At 38.2% G+C, this 27743-nt stretch overlaps 2 protein-coding genes across 2 annotated transcripts in view; both read left to right on the plus strand.

The window, feature by feature from the left end:
* The first annotated feature begins 5890 nt into the window (after positions 1 to 5890).
* On the plus strand, positions 5891 to 10075 carry LOC107040145 (A disintegrin and metalloproteinase with thrombospondin motifs 2). Its single transcript, XM_015260089.1, has 4 exons — positions 5891 to 6195; positions 8710 to 8814; positions 8985 to 9120; positions 9824 to 10075. Exons 1-4 carry the CDS (start codon positions 5891 to 5893, stop codon positions 10073 to 10075), a joined length of 798 nt encoding a protein of 265 aa, XP_015115575.1.
* Positions 10076 to 13774: 3699 nt separating this feature from the next.
* Positions 13775 to 27743, plus strand: part of LOC107040152 (A disintegrin and metalloproteinase with thrombospondin motifs 2) — a 41212-nt gene continuing 27243 nt past the window's right edge. The window contains exons 1-4 of the mRNA XM_015260098.1: positions 13775 to 14387; positions 17847 to 17977; positions 18612 to 18704; positions 18836 to 19074. Coding sequence (XP_015115584.1) covers positions 13775 to 14387; positions 17847 to 17977; positions 18612 to 18704; positions 18836 to 19074 — 1076 coding nt within the window. The remainder of the gene's footprint in view (positions 14388 to 17846; positions 17978 to 18611; positions 18705 to 18835; positions 19075 to 27743) is intronic.

The following is a 27743-nucleotide window of genomic DNA, read 5'->3' on the forward strand; positions in this document are numbered from 1 at the left end:
TGAAGAAAAGAAAAACGAGCATTGATACTTCTGAAGTCTTAGTTGATAGCCGTGTTGAAGAGGAGGTGCAACAGCCTTGTGAAGTTAATGTTTGTGAAGAAATGTCAGACCATCTGGACATACTGTCGGAATTCAGTGAAGGGAACTCTGATGAAGAGTTCGAGTTGTACGAAGGAGAGCGTCAACGAATCTTCATAGCTTCGTTGAACTAATCTCCATCGCTCTTTGGTCACACGATCATCCCAGACAACTGAAGCCAATGCAGCGATCGAGGACATCAAGGAAGAAATTGCTAGAATATTGAATCCTGAGACATACTTTTCAGAAATCAATAATGTAGTTGAAGAGATCAAGGAGAAGTTCATGCTCAATTTCAGGCAGATCAAATCAAATTACTGACGATGTTTTCCAAGTCATGGTCGATTTCCGGATTTCGGCAAACATTCAGGGTTCCTTACTACACAGCGTACCGCGCTTGTGGGATCCATCAACAGGAAGGAACTGGTGCTTCTGTGCCCAAAAGAACATGTCGAAGACTTTTATGAATTCGCCAAAGACTCAATAAGCTCAGTACAAAGTATCGCTTGTATAAATGAGAAACATAACATGAAAAAAGAGGCTTTGAAAATTCGATTCTCCAATGCTTCAACCATCACTGGAACCTGTTAATTTCATTCTTATGTGCCGATTACTAATACCCATAGTTTTCAGTGTAAAACTATTTCTCTTGACGATGAATTTAAGATTCACAATGTCGTGTAGTATCAAATCAATAGTGAAATAGCTATGTCTGATGCATGTAACGTTCTATATTTGTAAATATTCCCCCGGAATTTGTTAATAAATTCGTCTTCCTTTTTTTAAATATAATGTATTATCATTTGAATTTGACTCACAATTGAATGCAATCGTAGACATTCGCTTGCAATATATTTATTTCTCAGACACTGAAAACCTACACCAAGCATCGTAGGTGGCACCGAGCCTATTCACCGCAGCACGCTTACAGCTCCGCTCTAGTCAGGCGAGCCTCATAAAAAACCCAATATCTCGGGAACTACTGGACATTAGGGAACGCCCATTCTACCGGCAACTCTTCGATACCTACTTTATAACATATATATTTTTTAAAATCTTCTGCACCATGCCCTGATGATTTATTATTAATTTTTGAAATTGTTTATTGATTAATTCATTGTAAATTCGACTTCTTCAAGTCAAAATTTTTACACCGAAACTTACACCTGCTTTAAATAAAAAAGTTTTTTGCACTTCTTTGATGAAATAGATGTTTAGCGCATTGCAGTTCTGTTAAAAATCACTTACCTGGTGAACAGCCTGAAACTTTTGATTTCGCATAACTTAAAATTTTTTTTTTTCAATAATATTTTGAGCCATGCTTAGAACACTTCTACATCATATTCAATTTTCATCGAAATCGAAAAAAAGCGATTAAAATAGTATGGAGCGCCCCTAGTTGGACCGAATTTGCGAGGGTATCTGGAACACATGTGCAGTGAAAAGTTATAATCATGCAATGATCATAGAAGTCGCTTGTCGTTTTGACGCTCGTTATATTAAAGGTTGATATTTTGGATAGGCGCAATCGGCCGAGCAGTTTCGGAGATATTTAACCTTCTTTATAAATCTATTTCATTCAGAGGTGGAATATCTCCCTGTGGACAGTATGTAGCATGTGTTTACGCTTGCATGCCACGGATCCATTCGGAAACTTACTACCGATGGAATAAACAAAAAAAATCACTACCAGTCCCACAACGTAATCGGGAGCGATCGACCGACATCTGATTTTTCATTACTTTTTTTGGAAACACATACCCACTAGATGGATTCCATTAGAGAAAATCTTCGATTTCTCCAAAAACTAGAACAACAATGAAGGAGTTGATAGAATTTGTGTATTTATGAATTTTGCAAAAAAACTGCGCCAAGAAAAAGTTTTGTGGGGTCGTTTCTGGAAAGAAGAAACATTTTTTTCTGGAAACCACAATTCCCATAGAAATTTTGAAAAAAATGAACAAATAAAAATCAAAGCCAAGTCAAGAAATGTCCAATGGATCATGGAATGTACTATCAGATTATTATNACGATCATTTTCGTATGAATCGAATTGATTTTTTTCCGCACAACAGAAACTATTTTCAATCACTTCTGCTCTAAGAAAAAAAGGTATTTCTTTCCTACATTTATTTATAATTCATGCTCCGATTCGATTTGAGAATTTCATGAGAAAATCGAACGTGCAAATTACCCGCGTAAAATAACCTCAGAAATAAACTCGCCCACATGTTATTCACGGACTGAGTTGAAATCTAAATTAATCGAGGATAGGGGAAAAATTTCTATGCAATATACAGCGCTATATGACCTTGTTCATCAATTTTTCATTAATTTTTACAATAAGTCGATGGTGAGTCTAAAAAATGCAAATCAGTAGAATTAAAGAAGGAGAGAGAAAGAGTAATGCGCTATTCAAATCTCCCTCCTCTGCGCGTAAGGTTGGCGCGCACTGCTACCAACTTCGAAAACGAAATCTCACACTGCTCAGAGATAATGTGAAATGCGAGAATGTGGATATGATCGCGTTGCTATGCGCGTAATTTCCTTAATATTAAGTCGAAAAAGAAAATAGTGATATCAATGGAAAGCTCGTGGCCGATTTATGTGATGTAACTAAGGCTATTTTTTTCGTAGGCTATCACGTTTTCATTTTATTCAATAAATGTGTTTCGGTGGTAGTGGAGGGGGTAGTTTCTTCGTATATAGATACGCGGTGCGTTCGGCCTGATGTTTTGCTCAGTCGGTCAAAACTTTTCTTGGCCGATACGCTATCGCGTATCTCGATTTTGTGCACATTGGAGAAAAAAGGATTATAATTCGAATTATGTACGAAATAGGGCACAATTAATTCGATTCTAAGACTGATTTAATTGATGACTCAGTTAAATGAGATTGAAATCTCATCTGATTCATTTCACTTTTGATGTCACACGTTATGTGCCAGTCTGTTCTTTATTGACTTATTAAAACTTTTCTAACACGCTATCATGGGATATGACAAGAGTATGTACCATTCATTTTTGAATTTCGTTTCATCCTCAGAAATTCAAAAACCGCCAAATAGTCGACAGACATACAACAGACACCCAAGGCAACTCAGGATGACGTCCAAATGGGTAAAGATGATTGTTGGAGTGGATTACGATGTCATCGAGTTTCATGGAGACCGAACGCATCAGTATATCTATACCATTTTGAATATAGTATGTATCCCGAAGGAATTCTACTCTGCAAATAATTTTCCCTAATGAAATTACCTTTGGAACGTCTACTTGTAGGTCAGTACACTGTTCAAACAACTTTCGAAAACGATACCAATGAGAATGATTGTCTTGAAGCTGTTAATGCATCCTGAAGCCAGTCAGAGTCCAGTGAGTATTGCTTCATTGAAATTAACCCGGCGACAAAAAATTTTACCTCTCCTTTTCCACCCCATTTTTTCACCTGAGCAAACCCCACCTTTTGGTCGCTCGTGTCAAATTCACAAAAGTTTTCGAGAGAATTCATGAATGTTCATCAGAATATTATCTACAAAAATCAGTTTAGATGATTCGGAGAGATTCGTTTTTAACGCTCCTTACCTGTGTAGAAATCACCCCGCTCGAGCGCGGGTAATGAGCCGTATCCCAGCTAGAAATACGCCGCTCCGGCCCAACTTGGATACACTGCACGCGCCTCATATGCGCCCGCGTTTGATCCACGCCACGCGCTCACATTGTTAGACTATCGCTCGAAACGTCTCCCTAGGCTTTAGTTGAATGTTCACTGCTTAACCTTCATTTGATCTCTACTTACTCCATCCTAGTATACCTAACCTCAATAATAATTTGACAGGTCAGATGGCATCGCAATTTGATCGCACAATTAATCCAATAATTGTGAAGATATCATCCATTTTTATAATTTCTCTATCTCATATTCTTCGCACTGTTAGAAAATAATTGAAAGTTGAGTTCTTACACCATAAGTTGATGTTTGTTTCAGTAACTGTAAGGCTTATTAATTCCTCATCAATAAAATTCAAAGTTTCCATTGTTTCTTTTTTCGCTCGGAATGACACGACTGAATCGAAGTTGACTTCTGAGCCAGACGGGAATAATATAGAATATGAATGTACCGATCGAATACCGTCCCGAGGCGTCCGGGGAGGGGGTATCCAAGCATCATGGCGGCGCCCAGACCTGTTAACCACCTCGTATTTTTAAGCATTTATTAAAAATATTTATTCTCCTCAGACCACCCTCAACTTGTTTCATAACACTTTCGTGGTGCTAAGGATTTAGTAGTGATAACTTTTGAGCCTCGGAATTCACCAAACGAGGAGACTTTGTTAGGTTTTTTTGTCCTCCTGCCCTCTTAAGCACCCGCAGTATGGACAATTTGAACCCGAATTGCGCCATACTTCAGGGATTAAATTTCAGTAGATGAACAAATGCAGGAAACGGATTAATATTTCTCTTTGAGTGATAATTAAAAATATTTACCATTTCGCGGAAGAGGAACCAATTGAATTGACATGAAAATACTACCGCCGATTGCACCGTCCCTGGTGAAAAATAAAAAATTCTAGGTACAAGGAATAAATGATTGAACCATTTCATTCTCAATTTTGAGTTGCCACTGGAAGTCATAACTACACTCGAATTGAATGGAATCATTCTGCAAAATTCATATCAAATTATAGACATTTTTCAGTCGTTTTTACTTTGGATGATGTAACTTATTGTCTGTTTGATGGTTTAGTTTGAATTCAAAATTCAAGAAATAAAGCTATGAAGTCGGTCATTAACACTCGAACGTTGCCAAAAAACGCTAAGGAGGCGGCGTTACTAGTGCCCCCCATGAGATACACAGCTAGCGTATTATGTACTCGTTGGTATTATATTTCATGGAATGAAATATTACTCAAAAATCAATCTCTACACAGCTCGACACATGTCAATGTCACCACATAAAATTCTTTAGACTGAGGTTCTCAAAACTGTGTTTACATAACGTGGCAACCACATGGCGGGTGAATACGAATACTACAAACAAAACATAGAACAAAGGACAAAGAGAAAATGCGTCCCAAGTGGTCCAATGTACTAGTCCTTATTTTTCTGAAGTTAGTCCCCGACAGCCGGAGTTAGAGTAAAGATCGGGATGCGTCTTTTACGTGCGACTGAATAAAGTCACAGTTGAATTAAATTCGCAGAGTTATTAATTCAATCCTACCCATAAATCCAATAGTTAGTTTAAACATTATTTGTCTTCAAATTGGATTTACTAATCGGAAAAACCATTTGAAACCATACTCGACTCATCGGCGTTATCATTGTCCCTCACGTCTAATTTCTGGTTCTCAGCGCTTTGCAAACATACATGCATTGACCAAACGGTCACCATTGTTCGTCACTATCCAACATGGATAATTTCCTGACGGGGAGAAAAAAATGAAAAAAAGGGAGGGGGCCGTTTTAGCATACTCGGAAATTTTTTTTCAAGAAAAGAGGCTGGGTTACCCCACTGGTTAATTTTTTCCAAGACGGGCCCCTCTTTCCCGCAGGGTCCCTTTTACCCCATCTCCTCCTATTTTTCTAAAAAATAATACTTTGCGTTTCCAGGAATAATCAAACGAAATTTTTCCGGGGAAAGTTTTTTTACAAAAACATTGCTTTTCGGTTCTTGGGGGAGATTTCAATCATCAGAGTTGAGATGTTTAAATATGAAAAACTTTCAGATATACGCAAATGGCACCAAATACCCATTGTACAATGTAAACAATTGGAATCGTGGTGTCTGGGAAGATGCTCGTGAGAAACACGACATGGCCATATGGATAACCCAGTTCGAAATACCTGAGTCGGTGAGGACAGTGCCAGGTGCTTACATGTGTGACTATCAATGGCACTGCCTTCTGGTTGAGGATGCTGGCTGGTTTTCCTCAATTAAAATTGCTCATGCGATCGGCCACCTGGTCGGACTCACTCACGACGGCGATATCAAGATGAAAAATAACTGTGCATCGGAGAGTCTTCTTCGTACAACCATTATGTCACCTGAGATACCCACAATCATACCCATACCGGTTTGGTCTTCCTGCTCCGTGCAAGAATTCCACGTCAATATCATGTAAATTACTCTGAGCGCAAACGCATTCATTACTGAAGTGGTTAAAAATCGGGAAATCCAGGTGGGAATTAACCATCGGCTCAAGGATAATTAAAGCTTGGATCAAGACTAGCTTAGATTGGTTCAAGCTTGGTTTCCATGTTTTGACGAAGTCTAGCCTAGCTTAATTCAATCTCGGATTACCAAGCTTGGATCAATCATGGATACTCCTTGGTTTCTAACATTAGTTCAAGCTTGGGCGCCAAGTTACTTCCAGGCTTTTCCATTTTAATATTTCTAATAGAAAGCCTGTGATAGCTCCCGCTTGGACCAAGCGCCGAAGCTTACGGTCAAAATAATAGTGAAAAATAATTCAATAACATGTATTCCATTATTTTCATGATGGATAATTGCGCAGTTATCAATCCTCAATGCTATTATCAATTATAAGTTTTACTTCATTATCGCTATGCCCAAGTGGAAATTCCGCTCAGAACACCTGAAGTCGGATCAGAAATGGATCCGTGTGTAGTGAGGTTCGACTGATCAGGTGAAACCTGATGAAAAACTGATCCAGTGTTCCTGAGGTCAGGCAACCTGAAATTACTTTGATCAGATTCGAATCTGGTCACCCTAATTTCAATTTGAGCAGAATATCTTAAGATGTCTCAATCCGAGCACGCGGTTAGGCGCTCTAAGTGACCGATCATCATAAGGGTCAGCTGTTTCAAAACTCAAAAGACTTGAGAATCAGGAATCATAAGGGTCTAACGTAAAAGGGAAGTGGGCGCAGGAGGAAAACGATAATTGGCGAGGATAGTTGGGGAGGGAGGGGGCGATAGTTGGATTTATTGTCAGCAATAGTGGAGAAATAATATTTGAAGATAATACATGCAAACGAATGTTATATTGACACTGCAAGATCAGCGCGGTAGTCTAATGGTTACGGCGTAAGTTTAGTAATCGTAGGATCTCAGATTCGATACACAGTTATGGGCGGAATAATTTGCGATGACCAAATATTTTTAACAAAAGCTTTTTGTGCGATTAATGCATTGCGAGGTGACCAATAAAGTCACAAATGATAGTAAAATTAATTTTTGAAAATTTAATCATCATTGCTTGTTAATGATTATTAGTGATGAAAGTGGACGAGTTTCTGAGATCCGGATCCATCGCGCTTGATCAGTTTCGGATTGGGCAGGCCTGATCAAATTTGGATCTAAAACGTCATTATATCTTTGATCAGGACCTATCAATTCACATCATCAGAATCTGATCTGACGTCAGGGCTGACGTGATTATATCCTGATCCAGATCTGATCGAGATTTCCACTCGGATAATTATTCCAACGAGTCTTGAATCCCCAATGATCAGTATAAATTCTACACCGTATTATTGTAAATTTTACATCGTATTCACAAAAGTACCGCGCAAACTACTGAAGCCACAAACATGAAATTTTGAAGTGGGTTCATACTTGGCAGATTTTTGGAAATGCATCCGGGAAGGGGATGGAATGGGTGCATATTTTTTCATACGAATCCGGAAATCGTCGAAGCCACAGGCGTAAAAGTTCATATGCGGACTCTACATTTGACATTAACGAACACGTGTTTTTTTTATTAACCCCTAAGGGAGTGCACTGTGAAAAGTTCTAGAAGTGTCCGTAACTTTCTCGACAATTTCGGAATTTTCTAGAAAATAATGGAATGTTCCTCACAGAAATCGTATTTGTCGTTACTAGACCGGAAGAAACTTTTCTGACGAATAAGAGTTTGCAATCGGAGTCGAAGGCGAGGCCGGGCACGCTGGGCGCACCAGCTAGTTATAACTAATTATCGGATAGGGAATACCGAAAATAGAAATAATAATAAATGTATATTATTTAGTTTATTTATAACGTAATTTGTCATAAGAGCTTGTGACTGGCCATCGCCCAAGGGCCTTCAGCCTGGTATTTACATATTATATACAGCGTTTTGATTTTAGAGTGAAGAATGTATAATTTTCGAAGTATTTCAATGCCTAATTATTTATCAAAACAATACGAATTATTTTTGCTAACAATTGTAATGTTTGAATTTTTTTTTTAATGAATACCGTAAAAAAATTATTTTCTGAATAACGCGTCGCGTGTACCCTTCAATAGTCAAAATTGCAAACGCAGTGGTAATTGCACCGTCTTTTCGGCTGTTAAATTAAGTTCTTTAAAAATAATCTTTAGTCTCGCCTACGTTTTTCTATCCTACGTTTTTCCAAAATTAAATAATTACGCCGATCTTCGTAGATTCCTTTTCCATTCTTTGTTCCACTCATAAATCGTGGAGTTTCCTACGTCCTATAGAATCAAATGAAAATTACAGAACATTTAAAATTACAAAAAAGGTCAGAAAAACGATAAAGATAACTGTCGAAAGATAATCACCTGACAACTCACGGAGAATGATTTACCACTTGAGTATTTTCTCATGATTCAATAAAAGTTTTGTTTTTGGGAGGTTCCCCATTTGTTGTTTTTTTCTTTGTTTTAGGAGATATCATTGCTTGGAGAGACCCCCGATACACTTGCAAAACAGTGCTTTTATGTCAGGAGTTTTCTCATTGGACGAGCAATGCAGAATTGAATTTGGTGATGGGTAAATTATTATTTTATTCCCCTAAAACCATGATTCTTAAAAGTTCTTTATTACCCTTTTGGCCTACACATCCAATCACTTACGCATTGCACTTGCTTCTTATTCAAATAGGCACCCAGGCTACGCTAGCTACCAAGGTTATCAAATAATATAATTGTTCATAAAATTAGGTGGATATTCTGCAGTAGGATTCTAGTGAAAGACCCTTGCAAGGAATTATGGTGTAACCGAGCCACCGGGAGTCGTCGCAGTTGCATGACCCGCCAGACGCCAACCCTGGAGGGCACCGCGTGTGGTCGAGGCAAGGTATAAAACTCAATGAAACATCTTATTTTTCATTTTGAATGAAGATATTCGCTCGTCAAGAAAAGGACTGATTCAAGTCAACGTGAATTTGACCCTTGCCGATTTTCAAGGTATTTTAAGTTGACTGACTCGGATTCCACGAATCCGGATTCCGAAATTGATATCAATAGAAGAGTGAATTATTTCAAGGAGAAGTTTCAAGTCGATATCCACTCAATTCAGCCCAAACGATCGGATTGATTCAAGCCGATAGTCTTAATTCAAACTTAACAAATGGTTTAAACGAACGGATCCAAGAATTGACATGAATCAAGTCGAAGAATCGACTTGAGTCAAGTGGAAAAATCGTACTCCAAACGTAGTGGAAAGTAGCAGGGAAGTCGTGTTGGAGGCTAGGAAAGTCCTTGCTTCAGACCAACGATGAGAAGAACGCACAGTTTGAATTACGGTTAATCAAGTCAAGCAGTTAAATCAAGTAAAACCCGCCCTGAATCAAATCGAAGATTGAATTTAGATTCAGTTCAAGACTTAACTTGCATCAAGTCGAAGAATCGATGTTCCGGGATGCATCTCTCCAAGTGAGATTTGATTCACACCATCGATCACGGCGTGAAATAAGTCGATTTCCGAGATGATTCAGTTTGACTTGATTCAAACCGTTTCTTCGACTTGATTCAGCACGATCTTTTTTTTTGGTTTCCAGAGGTGCATAAACCATACGTGTGAGGACGCAAAAAGGCCTATTCTGGAGACGACTACTATTATGCCACTAACTGAAGAGTCATCGACCCCAGAGCCTACTACTACTACTACCACTACCACCACCACTACTACTACTACCACCACCACATTTCGACCATTTGAACCGACGTTACCCACGAACAGTCCTCACCCCGCGCTATACAATACACCTTCTTATTTTGACGAAAATGATATGAATCATTATCCAGTATAATAATGAATCTAGTAATTAATTATGGTATAGTTAGTTCGGAAATATCATGTGAATAAAGAAATTTGGGAAAAATTCCTGAAAACATTTCTTGTAAAACACTTGGTATCATTGAACTGATATTCTCCTCTGAAACTGCTAGTTTCCAAAATATTTCACAAAATAAACTGGATGGATTCTCATATTTTAATTCAGATGAATGAAAATGAAAAGCAATCTTCCATGAATATTTTGGGAATTATCAAGTTCAGAGTAAATATGTTCAAAAACCATTGTTGTTAACAATTTCATTCTTTTCAAGAAAAGTTCCTTGAATTTCACTTCAAGTCTACTAATCCTTAAGTTATTAGCAGAATAAACCATTAAACAGAATTATGAATTCAATCAGAAATTCTCATCGTTACCTGCTTAAAAAAGACCTAGACAAAAACAATGGCATATCAATAGAATTTTTGTAAAAAAAAATCATGAAAAACTATGAATTTATTGGATTATTTGGCGTCTTCAATTGTAGAGGTTAGAATTTTCGGCGTCTTCTAGTAGGTAAATTATCAATTTGAAATTAACTCTCACAAGAGCCCATATATAATTTGTTCATTTTCCATGATTGAAATAATTGTAACAAATTTCTCTTAATCATCTGAAAATAAGCATACAGCCCATGCATAATTTTGTTAATTTTCCATTGTCAAAACGATCGCAAGGAATTTCTCGTAATCATTTTAAAAATAGCATATAACCGACGGTAGTGGCCGTGCGGTTAGAGTGCTAGACTCGTATGCCAATGATCCGGGTTCGCTTCCCGGCACCGGCGGTCAAAATTTATAGCGCTATAATCTCACAGTTTCACTGCCGAGTGGTAGTCCCGTCAAAAAGGACGACTGTACCAGGGCAGGTTTTTCCCTCGAATGAGGTTTTCCCCTCGAATGAGGTTTTCCCTCCCTTCGGCAAATGCGGTACAGGGGGTTGAGGGGGGTGGGAAGGGAACAAATCGTAAAGACCCGAAAGGGTATATGAGAAGAAAAAAAAGAAAAAAAAATTAGCATATAGCATCCCCTCTTCATAACATGTACGGCCGTAGTGTGGCCCGAATAGTAATTGATTAGGAAAATGTCATATTCCATTGTGGATGCTCTCCTCCACTTTACCCATATTTTCGGTTTCATCGCATCAAAAGTTTCCAGAATTGAAAAAAAACCATTTTCAAAAAATGAATAAACATTCTCGGGAAAAATGTACAACAGGGTCCACTACCCATTAAAGGAGGGGATCGGGACTGAATCACCAATTGTGATTTTATAACTCTTTGGTACATCTCATACATTGATATAGGTGGTCAGGTAGATATCCGGAGTCACCCATTTTACCACCTTCCTTCTAAAGGCAATTAACGTTTACGTTAAATTAAATATAGTTTTTTCTATAAATTTACGAGCATCCGGTGTGGCATAACAATTCGAACCCTACTAGCTCGTAGCGTTAGCAAGGATCCACGACGGGCATCCCAAAAATATTGGTGGTAGAGGATCCCAAAAAACCCAATAATTTAAAATAATAAGGCTAAAAACGATAGATTTGGATTGTCGGCGCTTTCCTCCACATTACCCACATTCTCAGTCGCACCGCAGTACCCAGTTTTTCTCGGCATTTATCCACTTACCGTGGAGGCACCAGTACCCGACCGTGTCAGAATTTTCCAGTAATAAAATGTATTTTTCTCATTATTCAGATGTAGAATCGCCAAAAAAATTAATTCTTTGTAAACTTCAATATTATTTGTGTAGACGAAAATCAATTTGAAATAAAATTCATGCACCTGTGAATAATAGTAAAAGAAAATTGACGAGTCGGTCAAACCGTCACTACTCGAACGGTAAAATGACTCTTGAATCAGTATCCGAACGACTAAAGGCCCTAAACCCGAACGGTGCAGTTTCTTGTGTTCGTACACCTCGCTAAATGATTCTTCAACGTGTCGAGATACTTCAAGTCGTTATTCAATTAATTATATATATAATTGTTATATTTGTCTCATAAAGGGTCGTCTTTGGTATTTGATATGTCTGCTCATTGCTCCTAAACTTTGCCCAGTCTTCAGAGCAGCCAGTGCTTCCTTCAACTCGTGTGCACTTTAATTTTGCTCCTTTCTCTTTTTCAATCTTCCCCTGTGATAGATCAATCATTAAATAATAAATTTAATCGTCGGAACAATATTTGGATGATGAAAAGGATGATAAGGTGCAGGAAAATTTGTTTGATAGGTGAGGTTAAGTGGACCGTTAGTGGAGTATACCGACGTTCGAGTTTTAAATGCGTCAGGACCCGAACACCGATTTTTCTACGATTTCGCGAATTTCTTTCCCTATTTTTGTATTTCAATCAATTAATCGACCCTTTTCTTCTCCGTAAATAATGATTTTATTTAGTTGTTGCCTACACTTTCCGTTTGACACACGCTACACCGACCAGCGTCTCTAACCAACTCGGTTAAAAGATGGCGTCCGAAGGTGTCGTGTCAGTGCAGTCCGTCACAAAATTAAAATTATAAAAAGATTCCTATTTTAAATCTGAAAAATCGAACAGATTATAATTTTTATTTCTACCACAATTTAATTGAGAGTAAAAATAGAGGAAAACTGTATAAAAGTTTAGAGATAAGTCATAATTGGTAGTTTGCGTCCGGGTACTCGTTCCTGTACTCCTACTTTCACGGTACTTTTTCCAATCCTCTTATCGGACTCCAAAAGTAATAAACAGAATTACTTCACAAAATCAAAGACACAAATAGCCCTCACTAGTTTTTGAATCCCATCCCGCATTCCTCAGTAGCTTCCGCAATCTTTAAATTACTGGAATGCACAATGCCCGACACTCATGTCCCACCATCTCACTCTTCCTCCAATTCTTCATTTTTTCCCCTCGCGTACCACAGTATTCGCATTTGCAGCGCGAATTGAATTCGTTCACCATGTGCTGGCCAGTTGGTGTTACGATGAGAGCGTCGACGCACCAATTAACCAGTTCTTCGTTAGTTTCTGGTGGGTCAGACGCAGAATTTTCATTAGTGTATTTAATAATACAATTTAATTAAAAAATTTATTATGATTTTAATTTCGTAATTCTCCAATAATGAAATTCAATAATTGAACCATTAATTAACTAATTAATTCATCAGTCAAATAATTTGGAACCTATAAGAGAAAGAGAGTAAATGAATACAAAAATGATGAAAAAATTAATTTACCCATTAATAGTTTTGTGAGTCTGAAATTTTGAATTAATCAATAATTTGAAGTTCTTAGTGTATTATTATTCTCATAAATTAGAAAAATAAAAAAATAGACTTGATCAATAATTGAAGTGTATTAATTAATTGGAAAAGTCGTGGATTAATGAACTTCGAGCTACTGAAAACATTATATTAAAAGACTAGTCTTTCTTCATTGGAGTTTGATGGAAGACAGACGAAATTGGCATTAGTGCATTTAAATTGATATTTTAATTTTCATTTTGACATAAATACAAAATTTAATAATGAATCCAATTTCATAATATTTATTCCGATAGTAAAATTGCATAAGATTAATTAGCTAATCGATTGATTGACTAATGCATTTATCAGTTTATACACGTGTACGGCAATGAAAATAAATAAATAAAAATTATGAACGAAGTGATTATTTAAATAAAAGTCATGAAAAAATGAGTGAATTACCAAAATTTTCAATAACATTCACAACCGTAATTATCTTAATCACTCTAAATGCAATTGAATTCTCTGACAGTCGCTATCAAATAATAAATCACGGCCCAATCAATCCAAAAATCATCTCCCTGCCAAGAAATCGTAGAAGTCTCCCAGATGAATCATCAATAATCTTCTCTTTGGGAAACTGGACATTGGAAAATCAATTAAGAAATTCTGTGATATTTCCTGATGACGCAGAGATCAATTACATCAACTCAGCAGTTACGAAATCATCAAAAAGTACTCGAATTAGTTGTAAAAATTTCCGAGGCCAAGTTCAAAAAATAAAAAAATCGTCGACAATCGTCACGATTTGTGATAATGATTTTTACGTTGTTTTCAATATTGGTAATAGAAATTTTGTGGTGGAGCCGGGGCAGAATGGGGAACATTCTCTCGGAGAAATAAAATTCGTGGGAGTTCGGGAGAGAAGGGAGGTGGAGGGATTTTGGAATTTAACTGGAGACACTTTTGAGATTAATGAGAGTGGAAATGTCGAGGACATTTACGAGAGCAATGGAGAGAATTTCTTCGCCGCTCGCACGTGGACGAGAACCAACGGTTCAAGTAAGTGGTAATGGATATTCATGTTTGTTTTTAGGTGGGAACTAGAAGGATCTGGGACGATGAAGTGGTTTTCAAGTTTTGATGAAGTCGAGAGCCTTACAGGGGTAAATGAATTATGAGGAGGAGGAAGAGAAACGGGAACGTGAAGAAAGTTAGGGTATTGACGAATTTTTAATCGTGTGAACGGAGCAGAAAAAATATAAAATATAAAATCGTGGATTATCCTGATAATCAATTCCTCTTCTTACGTTTGGATATCGAGATTTCGGCGATGATCATTTGTATGAAATAGCATCAAGGAAGCAAAGTCTTTGCAAACGTAAAATAACTCTATTTCACGCCAATTTTTATAATTAAACGACGAGAAATTATTAAATTCATATGGATTTTCAAGATCTTCCTTTAGTTTCTTGAACTCTGACGTTAATTTTAGCCCTACTTCCACTTTTATTTTACCTCTTAAGTTACACTGAGGGAACAATTAGTTTTGTAGAAAAATTATATGTTCTACGGAAAAGATCTTTTGTCGTGTTGAGTCAATTTAGTTGTTGATAATTTCCTTTTAAGTAATTGTTCTTGTAAGATATCGATACGACTTTCGGGTAACTATATTAGTTCTGCTAAGAATCCTATGAGACTCCGGGTTGATGAAGTGAATGGTATTCCGTACACTAAGAAAAAAAATTGCTTTTGACAAGTATATTTACTTGCCACAAGTAAATGTATATGTATATGGCGTCAAAACCCTCACCATCGCCAATCATATTGCCGATTTTTCCTGTGGTTGTATATGGAAAAATATGACTTCTCAATTTTTTTCGGATATTTTGAGGTATCCTGCGAGCAGCCGTTTTTTTGCAAGTTTTATCTTCAAATGCCTGTAACTTCCGTAAAAATCAACCGATTTGATTTTTTTTTACAAAATGTGCGTCTTCGAACACACTCCAGATAAAAATATGCCAATTTTTTTCAATTCGTTCTTCCATCGATTTCCTCAGAAAAACCTCAAGAAACTTGAAAAAATGAGTCGTTTTCAAAGTTGAACCATTTTTATATTTTTCAAAAAATTTCAGGGAATATATTGGACCAAAATAAAATTTTTCACCAAAGGCCAAAGTGGTATCTCTATTAGAACACACCACTCGGAAAGGTTGATTGTTAACGAATTTGCAAAAAATCATCAAATTGTTCCAGATTCGAATATAATGTGATTCTTCAGGCGGTAAATTCAAATAATGCTTCTGCGTTCAAATGCGAAAAGAATTTTGAAATTTTTGAAATCTTTCATCCCGGATTCATATATTCAAATTGGAAATGACGGCCACGAAATGGGAAGCCCACTTCGGCCTTTGGGGAAAAATTTTTTTTTGGTCCAATATATTCATTGAAATTTTTTGAAAAATATAAAAAGGGTCCAACTTTGAAAACGACTCGTTTTTTGAAATTTTTTGAGGTTTTTCTGAGGAAATCGATGGAAGAACGAATTGAAAAAAATTGCCATATTTCTATATGGAAAGTGTGTTCGAAGACGCACATTTTGTAAAAAAAAAACTCAAATCGGTTGATTTTTATGGAAGTTACAGGCATTTGAAGATAATAGCTGTCCGCAGGATGCCTCACAAAATCTGAAAAAATTTGAGAAGTTATATTTTTCCATATACAACCACAGGAAAAATCGGCAATATGATTGGCCATGGTGAGGGTTTTGACTTGGGTGAGTTCAAATGGAATACCACATATAAATATTTGCATAAAGACATGTCAATGCCAAGTAAATTTTCTTGGAGTTAGTAAATATACTTGGCAAAAGCAATTTTTTTTCTCAGTGTAGTGGATATATTTTTCCGATAAACATTTACATAGCCTAGGAGAATGGGTGGAACAGGAATTTTTCTAAAAAATGCACTTTAACATGGGCTCTTATAAAAATTCGAAAAAAAATATTAAAACTGAAAATTTTTTAAAAATGGAGCATAAAAAAAAGTAATCCAAGTGGCCTAAGAGAATTGCTTAGAAGGGATAATTTAAAAACTCATGAAAAATAAGAATTTTGCTTGCGCAACTTGGACTAGCGACAACGGCGAGGTTAGAAAACGTGGAGGAGTAAGCGCGGCAAATACGAATGGAGTTGTGATGATACATTTAGCTACGGGCAGGAACATAACAGCTGAGTGTTGCTACGGGCAGGAACATAACAGATGAGTGTGAGTGAATCAGTGCTGTCAACTTGTATCTCGAACGGCATTACGTTGTCACTGTTTCTATCCATATTAATAATTATTTTCCAATTATCCAAAAGCCAAGCTGGAAAAATAAAAGAAGGCTTGAAATATGTGAGAAAAAAATTGAAAAGTTATTTAAAAAATGTTTGGAGCACAAAACTGGTTGAAATAGATTGAAAATTTGTAATTGAAATATGGTTTTTTCTTTGTTCAGCGATTGGTTTTCTGCGAGAGAACAATAGATCCCCTCCGTCTCATCTCCTACATGCCCACCTCACGAGAAATACCTTAATTTCCCTCAAGTGAACCTGTTCCTGTTCATCAAATACTCTCACGTGGAGCATATAATTCAACGTCAGAATTCATTTTCTCTATTAGGGTGTGTAGCTATTGCTTGAAGATGGTAAAACCTACAAAATTTGACCGGAAATTAGCTCTTCGTAGAGGAATGGTCTCGGATCCAATGAAAATGAGCGCCGTGAACAAAAACCATGACGAATCACTCGATAGGGCCTTCGAGTTGTTCACTCTGTCAAGTGTTAGTCGATCATAGTTCCATTGATCAACCAACTATCGACTAGCAATCGACCCAAAATTGACGATCGACCGTCGATCGACTAACCATCGACTAGTGATCAACCAACGGTCGACTGATCATCGACCGAGGGAACAAGTCAATCTCCTGTTGAGTGTCAAGGGTCTCAATCCAAGCACGGCGTCAGCCGCATCAAGGGTCAGACGTCTTGACGGTCAAACGTAGCAAGGACCTGGCGTTTTAAGGTTCACAAGGGTCAGATTATTACGGCCTGCAGTCGTAAGGGTTAGATCTTTCAAGGGTAGAAAGACGTAAGGGCCGCACATTTAAGGGGTCAAGCGTCTCATAGGTTTAACATTGCAAAACTCAAATACCTTGTTTGAAGGGTCAGACAATAGAAGGATCAGATGTTTCAAAGATTAAGATCAAGATCAAGAGAAAATCAGGGGAGGGATATTGGCTGCTAAGCGGTGCAGGCATTGCCTCCCCTATTGGGTTTATCTTAGAACGTCAAATAAACATTTATGTAAAGCATAAAATTCTCTACACGAAATATATTTCAACACTTTCTGTTAAACCCAATAGTTTTCAAGATATTTACAATATAATCAATGAAAGTTGTCTATTTTTCCCCCTATTTTCGCTTTCGTTGGCAGAATCATCCTGTAATTGTTTGTTGATGACGAAAGATTCAATTCCAAGGTCGACTAAATGGAGCTTCAATTCGCGAACTATCCCAGCGATGGTTGGAGCTGGGGATTGCAGTTGATTATTCAGTGGTGGAGTTTCATGGGGACAGGGTAGAGCAGTATGTGCTTGCACTACTCAACATCGTGAGTATGTAGATTTAATTGCGCGGTTAAACAGAATTGGGGTGAATCAAAACTGCGGAGTAATCGCAATCATTCCATCCGTGGGAAATCCAATTATCTGCAACATTGAGATGATCAAATAATCGTGAATCATCACTCTATTTACAATTTTCATGTCCAGAAAGAATAAATACTCGTAGAGTGTAACTGAATCCTTATTCTTATTCTTTTTTGAATTATTGTTTTTTTTTATGATAATATTGCCTACAAAATTTTAATCGTGAAAAGGTAATTAATTTTTTTTTATTACGTATTATTGACATTTTGAGAAAGGGTGATTCCCGCACTCAGGCACTAACAGGTAACTAACATTTCGATAGCATTAGAGGGTTTATCATGAGGTAGATTAAAAATCGGATAATCAAATCATTGAAGATGTTTTTACGCTGGAAGATTTATGAACTTCATTTCACCTTGAAATTGAGCTCGAGAAATACTGAAGTGTCACAACGTTTTGTAACTTCAATCTGTCGATAAGTGATTCGGACATTTGATTGGAATGGTGAATTCATTATACAATCGTTGATCCAAGTAAGAATTTATTATGTATTTTATCTATGGAACCCGTGATAATTTTATAATTTTTCGGTTTCAGGTTGGAGCAATTTATGGAGACCCTTCTTTGGGGACTGATTTATCTTTAGTCGTTGTGAAGATTTTCATTTATATGAACAAAAAAGATGGAATGGTACGGTATTGTTCCTTCGTAGACAATTATTTTACATTACAGAACCGAAATAAATAATGTCATCAACGAAAATCAATTTTTTCGCTGAAATAATGAAAGGTATTATCTGTGGCAATTATTTGGTCTGCTAGATACGCCAAGGAAATGCCCGTACATCCCTCGAAAACGTAAACAGATGGAACCGAAAGGTCTTATCGTCATTGCAGACCCAGGGTCACGATGTTGCTGTATGGCTGACGCGATTGGACATAGGTGGCCCATCGGGGTACGCCCCAGTATCTGGTGCTTGTGACCCTGCGCGATCCTGTGCCCTCAACCGTGATGAGGGTTTGACGAGTGCCTTCATTATCGCCCATGAACTTGCTCACATGTAAGTCATGGATATAAAAGGGGGATTCCCTGCTCTATTTGCGATGTTAGATTAGTGCGTGGCGACGCTCAGGACTCACAAAATCGCCGACGCAAAACTTTCCAATTCAATATTTTTAGTCCACGTACGAAAAATTTAATAGGAAAACTTGACGAATTTTCTAGGAAATTCTATTGGATTTTTATTAATTTTTAGCCGATTGAAAAATTCCGCAGCCAATCTGCATGATTTTCTTTCAACAGAAATGTTCAATATTCAGTAGTAACACACCGAGTTCTTCAAAATTCGTATTTTCCGATAGCTTAGGTGTGAGTAAGTGAAAAACAAGTTTTACACGTTAAAACATTCCGAGCGCTTGCGCGAAGGATTTTCCTGCAACACTTGATACGATGGTTTATTTATAGGAAAGCTTGAGGGAAGTACCAGATGATTTTTAATATCGAGAGCTAGAGAGCCAATTCTATTGACTGAAATTTGGATAAGAAAAATTCACGATATAAAATTTCTCTCAGGTCATCACGTGACGCCCAATACTGTATTCTGATTGGTCGCAATCCGTTCTCAGAGAATAATCTATTCAAAAATCAGTGGAATTAAATTGTTCTATACAACTTATTTTATTTAGATAATTTCTGCAGCGCTTTCTCGGCTCAGAATTTCAAACGTTTTTGTTTCTCTCGTCTAATGAAAAGAAAAGAAAAATAAAGTGGAAAGAAACGTAGGAATCTATCGTTTAGAGAATTGTATGAAAAATGTAATTAGAAAAAGAAAACTGAAATTCTACTCATTTTCTTTACAAAATAATTTCTATTGGATATTTTCTGCTAAAAAAACGCACAGTGAAGCTGCGGAATGCTTCAATAGAATCGGGCAAAAATTAATGAAATTTCTTTAGAAATCCAATAAAATTTTCTATCAGACAGATCTTTCCGAGTCTGGGGCAAGGGGTCTGGGGTATCATTGGCTGGTCAAAGGCTCCTGCGAGTGAATGCTGGGTGATTAATTATCAGAGAGGGGTTAATTAATCAATCAACTGATAAGTAGGATTAATTAATTAATTAATTAATTAACGACTTGAAAGCTGGGAATTTGATACTTCCATGGTCGTACATCACTCAACCTAAAATTCATTCTAACCATTATTCCAACTTACCATTCATTAGTGGCCCGGTGGCTTGGCGCAGTGGGTAAGTTGGTTGCCTCACATGCGAAAGGTTCCGAGTTCAAATCCCGGCCGGGTAGAATGGTGCGATCTAACCATTTAAAGTCTTGATCACCATCGCAGTATACCCTAACCGGGTCGAAGCGATGTACAATAACGATAAAAAAAATTCATTAATGGATTAATTGATTAATTTATGAATAAATAAATTAATTGATTAACTAACCAATTATCAATTACATAATTTATGCGTGGATAAGAGACTTGTAGTATTGAAGGGTGAGTCAATGTGACCTAGTGTGCCTTTCCGGGTGAGGGAAAAACAGAAGATTCATTCTATTGACTTTTTTGGTAGGGAGAAGAAGTTCTCCGTTGAGATTCATCTCATTCCCCGAATTTCATTTTAAGGGAGAAAACCACATGTGGTCGCAGCAGGAGGTTAAGCACAAAGACCATAAACTAAAAGATGTCACTTTTGATGAATACCAGGAAAAGTTGAAACCACCCATCATAATGGGTGGTCTAGGAGAAAGGACTAGAAGTAGGCCTATTGTCTATGTTTGTCCTTAAGATTTGCGACATGTTATTCATGAAATTTTATTTTTAAAATCTATTATTATTATTTTAATGGGCGTAGAACCGCAAAAGCCTTTTATATGCACGTTATCAACCCGTTGCTATGCACGTATCTTTTTTACTGTTGATCCTCTGACGAAAGGGCTCTCGGATACACACAATGCCAAAGCACGCTTGCCCCTACCTCCTCACCCGTTCACACCGATAGAGATTGTTAGGACTTTTTCATCAGAGGGTTAAACCAAAAAATACAATAGTTTAGCTGTTGAAAAACTTATAGACGATTTATATAATGTAACTAACGACACGATGAAAATCATTGAGAGGTGGTGAAGGAGGATGTTCGGCCGGAGATGTTCGACAATTTAGGTCAAAACGTTTTTTTGGTCGATACGCTACCCCAGATCTCTGTCTACATTAGGATGAGTCGTCATTAATAGTCAAAGCATTGCAATATTACCTTGTGGGAGGAAAAACCTGTAATAGGCGATTCGTCAATAGTCTGGAGTTCAAGAGCACTTTTAATGGTTGGAACGATACGCAAAAACCTTGGCGGGTGAAAACCTATATGAATCAAGCCAAAGGCAAATTTATCAGTCCAACGGATTTCTTCCACAAGACAATATCGTTGTCACAGTTCTAAACTTTCTAGTCCTGGTAGCATCATTCTGTCACACTATGGATTTTGTGAATACGAAATTCCAAATTCTAATAGGACTGCATGTGAATGGACATCTGAGTGAAAGCTAGCAACACACATTGACTTGAGAAAATCCATCTCTCAGAGATAAATCATCACACGAGATGAACTAGAACATGCGAATCAGATATGTAAATATTATGCAGAGGTTATTACATGCGCGACAGTACCCCAATTAGAAATTTCATCGAGTTGAAATGAAGTCGCGACAGGTTATGTCAGAAGGGAATGTCGGGTCTTTATAAAATGAACCCGCTCTGGCCCCTATTGCAACGTCACGTAGCTACTCACCCCGCATTTCATATACATCTTCATGAAAATAGACGGTGGTATTTTGGATAATCATGACCACCATTAACAATTCATGAATGATTAATTAGATGGTTCCGGTCATTCCTTAAAAATATCGAAGTATTTTGACCATTTTTTCCTGCCGAAGTCTCTTTCTGCATTCTGGAAATCCAATATCGGTGTTTCCATTTAACCTCATGTGACCCTAGGTCTTCGGAAATTTTGCATAAATTTCTCAAGTCGACAAAGACTGCAAGGAGTTAAAATGCAGGTTCCAAGACCTGCTTCCCCGCAGTCGATTTGAGGACATTTCATCGATGGTTCAAGAGAAATTTGAAACGAAGTTTAATTAAATGAAGATCAAGAACAAGAACAGACTACAGACGCTTTTGAGTGACACGGAGACGGTGAATGTGTTGACATATCAGGACACAACTATCTTCAATTTCACGCGAGTTACTCTACCTGAGAGTGTCGAGCGTGTTCTTTATCTCGAACCTAAGTTTGGACTGAACACGAGGAATGAGGGGATCCCAATTCCGAAACTAGTGAATTGAAATTTAATGGATTATGAGGATATGATAGATTTGCCACATTCGTTTATAAGTACAATCGTCGCATTCGATATTTATCGCGTTTGGGACAATTTAGCTGATGCTATGAAAGCTGATTGGTACATCAAAAGATGCAGACCTCATTTGGAACATTATCAGTTCACCATGGATGATACCTTGAATGGCTCACCCCCAATGATAAGAGATTACGTGAAATGTAATAATGCTCGAAAGAAAAAATTCTTACAAAATTAGTGTTTATTCACTTATTTCTAAAACTATCTCAGTGTAACTTTTTTTTCAGTGAGAAATTTTCATGGGTAAGAAAAAAAAGAATTAAAAGGGAAGAGTTGTTTATTTATTTGTGTGTTTCGTTGTCAACTAGTTTTATGATGTTGGTTTTGGAAATCAACTTTCCATTTTAGCCTTTTGGAAATCTGAGCACAACACTTGCTCTTGACGTATGGAGTCTGTCTTCAAAGTTTGTTGTCGTTCTGTGGAGGAGCTCTTCATGAGTAGCGGAAAAAGCAAACTGATTCGCTGTTTTTGACCCTGAAAGGTTATAAAGGCAACAATCTTTTTATTTATCACACGACTTTGGGTTGTTTTTAACACGATTATTTTCTTCCTCCTCACATTCCTATGAGAGGTCTATTGGAGATTGCTATTAATTCGAAGTGAGAAGGTGATGCTTTCATAATTCAGGCAGCACCAGACTGAGTTTACCCTGGATTATGACGCCCAAGGGTGTGGGATGAGGGTTCTCGTGGCTTTCCTCCCCCACATATCAAAGCCAGATCCGGGCCTAGTACATGGATGCCCAGGCTCTTTTCTCGGTTTGGATGCCCTCACCACCCCACGTACGAAATGCCAGTGTTGTAGAAACGGGCCAAGCCTGGCACAAGCCTGGGCTTGCCAAGTCATAGCGCCCAGGCTTGGACCGAGGTTCGGCCATCCCTGGGGACCAGGGCTTGAGTCTCGGGAGAAGGACGGATAACCGAGCCTTGGTTGACAGATCTGGCCCTGCCTTGGCCGGACATTGGCATGCCGGACCTCGATAACCAAGCCTCAGCCAGCGGTGGCCCGGAGCTTGGTCATTGAGCTCCAGCCGTTGGTATAACTGTAAGGGTTAAGCCGTAAGGGTGAGATGATGAGAATGGAATCATAGGGGTGGAATCATAAGGGTAAAATCTGAAGAGTAAAATTGTAAGGGTCAAATCGCAATAATGGAAAGGGGCGAAAAAATCATAAGACTGACATTCTGAGGGTTGAATGGTAAGGGTGGAAACTTGAGGGTAAAATATTAAGGGTGTAATCGTAAAAAAATGGTGACATTGTAGGTGTTGAAGTCACATGTGACTCGCTAATTATTACGAAAAGAAGAAGAATCGTCATTCAACAGTAATCCTAATTGTTACAATTATTATTGTAATTAATAATAATAATTATTATTATTCATTATTGAATTAATTTACCGATTAAACTGTAGTTGAATCACTGAATATTTCTATCAACTGAATAATAAAACATTCAAGTCGAAAAAAACCGAGATGGAATTAATATGGACGATTTGAAGTAGAGGTTTTACGAATTGCGCGGTAGACTAGTGGTTAGGGCGTCGGATTAGTAGTCGTGAGATCGTGGGTTCGAGCCCACGTTAGGGGGTAATATTTTAAGTTAACAAAATCGGTTTTTCAGCGATGATTGCGTTAGGGTTTGGTAGGTAGGGCACAATGAATACTAAAAATCATCCTAAAAAGTGTTAATTATTTTGTTTTTGTTATTATTGATAATTGTCATGAATAGTTTGGCAGCCAGTGCGGCACCAGTCACATGCCGGTATTGATTTTTTTTCCTCGTTGAACCTATTACGAATGTTGAGGAGTAATATTAAATTACTTGTATTTCAATCACCCATATTGTCATATTCATGTAATTAAGTAATGTTTAATTGAGCCTGGCCAACGACTGGCAACCAACGCTGGGCCGAGATGGGCGCCCAGACCTGGCCCGATGTTATCATTCCAGGTTTCAACCAAATCCGGCGCGGTCCCGGTTGAGGAACGGGTCCCGAAGTTCGGCAGGCCGGCCACCGGGCTTGGGCCAAGCTCGGCCCATTCGTTTTTTCGTACGTGGGACTGGCCAGAACCATCCATCCGCCGGTCGATGCTCACTATAGGGTCCCATTGATCTTGTCTCTTCTCCTTGAACCATTCTATGTAGATTGGGTGATCGGAGAGTAGGATTACGAGCCCCGGCTGCTCGGTATGTGGGTTTGGTTGAAAGAGCGGGTTTCAACAGTCAACTTATCACTGCAGAATCTACTCTTTAACCGAATTAAGTTATTTATTCTGGTTATTATCAATACTCCAGCATTATCAGAAGTTGGTTTCATTTCTGCATTTTTACATGGTCTTACTAGAACTTGGGGACCCGTATGACTCTCACTCACTTGTTGTTTACTACGCCCTGGACTCTCAACTGGATCTCGGTTATAGGACTCTCAGTTAGGGCTTCCGGTCTAACTCCTCTTGCATCTCAACACTTACACCCATTCTCAATTCTCAATCGCGGCTTTGACCGTTTCCAGTCTAGTGCTAGCTCACGACTGCAAGTACTTCGTAGGACGATACTAGGATTAATACATGACTATCCCGGGTGGAAATTCTGTTCAGGTTCCGACCAGAAACTGATCAAGTCCAATCCGAAATTCTGATCAGGCATGTTACGCGTTCACCTTATGTTTTTCCACTAAGGAAAAATACAACTACTACTACTACTACTACTACTACTACTACTACTACTACTACTACTACTACTGCTACTACTATGTTCTTGCTGACTTGGGCCAAGGACTTGCGCCGGTCAGGGCTCGTCAGAGCCCTACACCGGGAGCGAGAGCCGCTCAAGTATCCCAATGTCGACTCCCCGCTTCTCGCACACAACTTTTCAACTATCCTCTTTTTTATCATCCCCCTCCCTCCACCCTTCACAGATTTTGGGTGAGAGAGAGGATTCATGGTCTACCCAATAATACTGAGACACTGTATTTCTCTCAGATAACACTGAATTGAGGTCTTGAGCCTCAATATTGCAGGGCTTCCTGTATTTCCCAGTAGCATCAATGTATGGGGAACGGGTTGTTAGTTCGACATAAACAATCATGCCATTCCGATCAAATCGATGTCTGGTCTAGTGTCCTTCCTGCCTCGCGCATCGTTGCCGCCTAATAACCGTGGTTATGCTGATGCGGGGCTTATTTCCATGCAGTCTCTCGCCCGCATTCACTATCTCAATACCCTGTCCTCTCACTCTTCACTCTAAATTTCCCTATCAAGATGTGTGCGAAACTCATCGGTCCTGTTCCTTACAATACTATCCCTGAATACTACTTATTTTTACATAAGTGCGGATCTTAATCTATCACAATTTTTTGGGGATCTGTGTGATCATATGTACATGATTTTACGGACTCGTATCGAAACATACTATTTCCTTTCCACTAATTTTCTAACTACTAACAACAAATTTTCTGAGAAAAACCCTCCAACTCCCCTTTTGTGATTTTTTTTTTCTGAACATTCTATCCCCGAAAATGACATTCGATATTTTTTTCGGTAGATTCAAGGGAATTTCTTGAAACAATCACGTTCAGACAAACCCATTGCTTTGTTTACACAATTGTGACGTATTGAGATTGATCAATACGTCGATTAGAATAATGTTAAAAGACATTCGGTCGACCTAGTGGATCATGGGAAGGAGGAATATGATTTCTCTTTCCTGCGATCCAGACATAAGCTCAGCACGCACGCGGTATCTTATAGACATCGTGGTAAGCGGTCACACGGTGCCAACTGAGTCCAGCATCCCTCGAGGAAGCTATTTGACTGTTTAGGTCTGTGTCAATAATGACACATGACTGTGTTAGTCAGGGAAAATCGTGGGACTGCTTACCCTGCAATTTTGAGTTTTGAGCGTCTCTCTGGACTCCTTGGAGACCAGAGTACGATCAGGAGCGAAACGGAGCGGATCTCCGAGCTCATAAAGTAACCAATTAGCCCGCGTATACCGACCCGATTCTTAGATAGTGTACTGTAGATAATAAGCGAATAGAAAATATACGAGTAGCTTTCAACAGTGAATCGTGTACCTTATCTACGGACCAGACTCTCTTCCCAGTCCTAACATCCCTCGGAGCTCACCGCCATAGCAGCCGAGTCGGAGTGGAACAGGATTAATCTCACGAAGGGAAGAATTCATTAATTGAGTTTAACCCGAGGGTTAAACTCAAAACGCCACACAATATTTTTTTAATTGGTCAAAAATTACACTCTTTACACTCTGTACTCAACCCCCTGCTGCGGTCGCCCACGTAATTCGTACTTAAAATGGAATTGCAAGAATTCACATGTGGCAAATCTCAAGGAGACACATAGAAAATATGCCTATTTGCAGTCCTTATTCCTAGACCACCTGCTGTGATAGCAAATGGTTTCTTCCCCTAAAATAAAATTCGAGGAATGAGATGAATCTCAAAGAGGAACGCCCTCCCACACTCAAGAAGTCAGTAGAATAAGTCTCCAGTTTTTCCCCCACCCTGAAAGGCATACTGCGTCACATTAACTCATGCGTCAATTCTATAAGTCGTTCATCCACACATAAATTATTCAATTGTTAATTTATTAATTGGAAATTGATCAAGTGATCAATTAATCGACTAATTAATGATTTCAAACGACCGTCAGAATACGACCGTGAAAGCATCGAATTCTCATCTCTCAGCTCGGTCATTAACTCATGAAACTCTACTAATCAATTAGTTAATAAGTTAATTACCTAGCCTCTTCTCCGCTTAGTTAATTAACCACCCACCACACACTCGCGGGGCCTCTTGGCCACCTCACCAACGATGCCCCAGAACCCTTTTTTAAAGAATTTTTTTCGTATGTGTCAAATTTCACACTATCACATCCTATGAAGACGAGCTGTTATTTCGCTGCAGAAAAAACATCCTTGCGAAAATTTCCATATCCCTCGTCAAGAAGCGATTGATTCGTATTTTTAGCGCTGTAGTATGAAAGGTGAATTTCAGGAAATCTTTGCCTTATCTTGCATTTGATGATACGATTGCGATCAATTTTTGCTCATTCTGAAAATCAGAGGAAAATGTACCTATGTACGTCAGATTTTATGTCACACGGTGATAAAAGTATTATCTGACGAATGTGACTTATCGAGCCGGAAGGCGAGGATTATAATCACATTCGTCAGATATAGTACATTTCGACACCAGGCCGTGAGGAACTTTTCTGGCGCATATGAGGTTACAGGACGAGCCGAAGGCGAGTTCTGTAATCATATGAGGTAGAAAAGTTCCGATGGC

This window comes from Diachasma alloeum, unplaced genomic scaffold (assembly GCF_001412515.2).
Source record: "Diachasma alloeum isolate Michigan unplaced genomic scaffold, Dall2.0 Dall_scaffold_00323, whole genome shotgun sequence".
NCBI classification, from domain to species: domain Eukaryota; kingdom Metazoa; phylum Arthropoda; class Insecta; order Hymenoptera; family Braconidae; genus Diachasma; species Diachasma alloeum.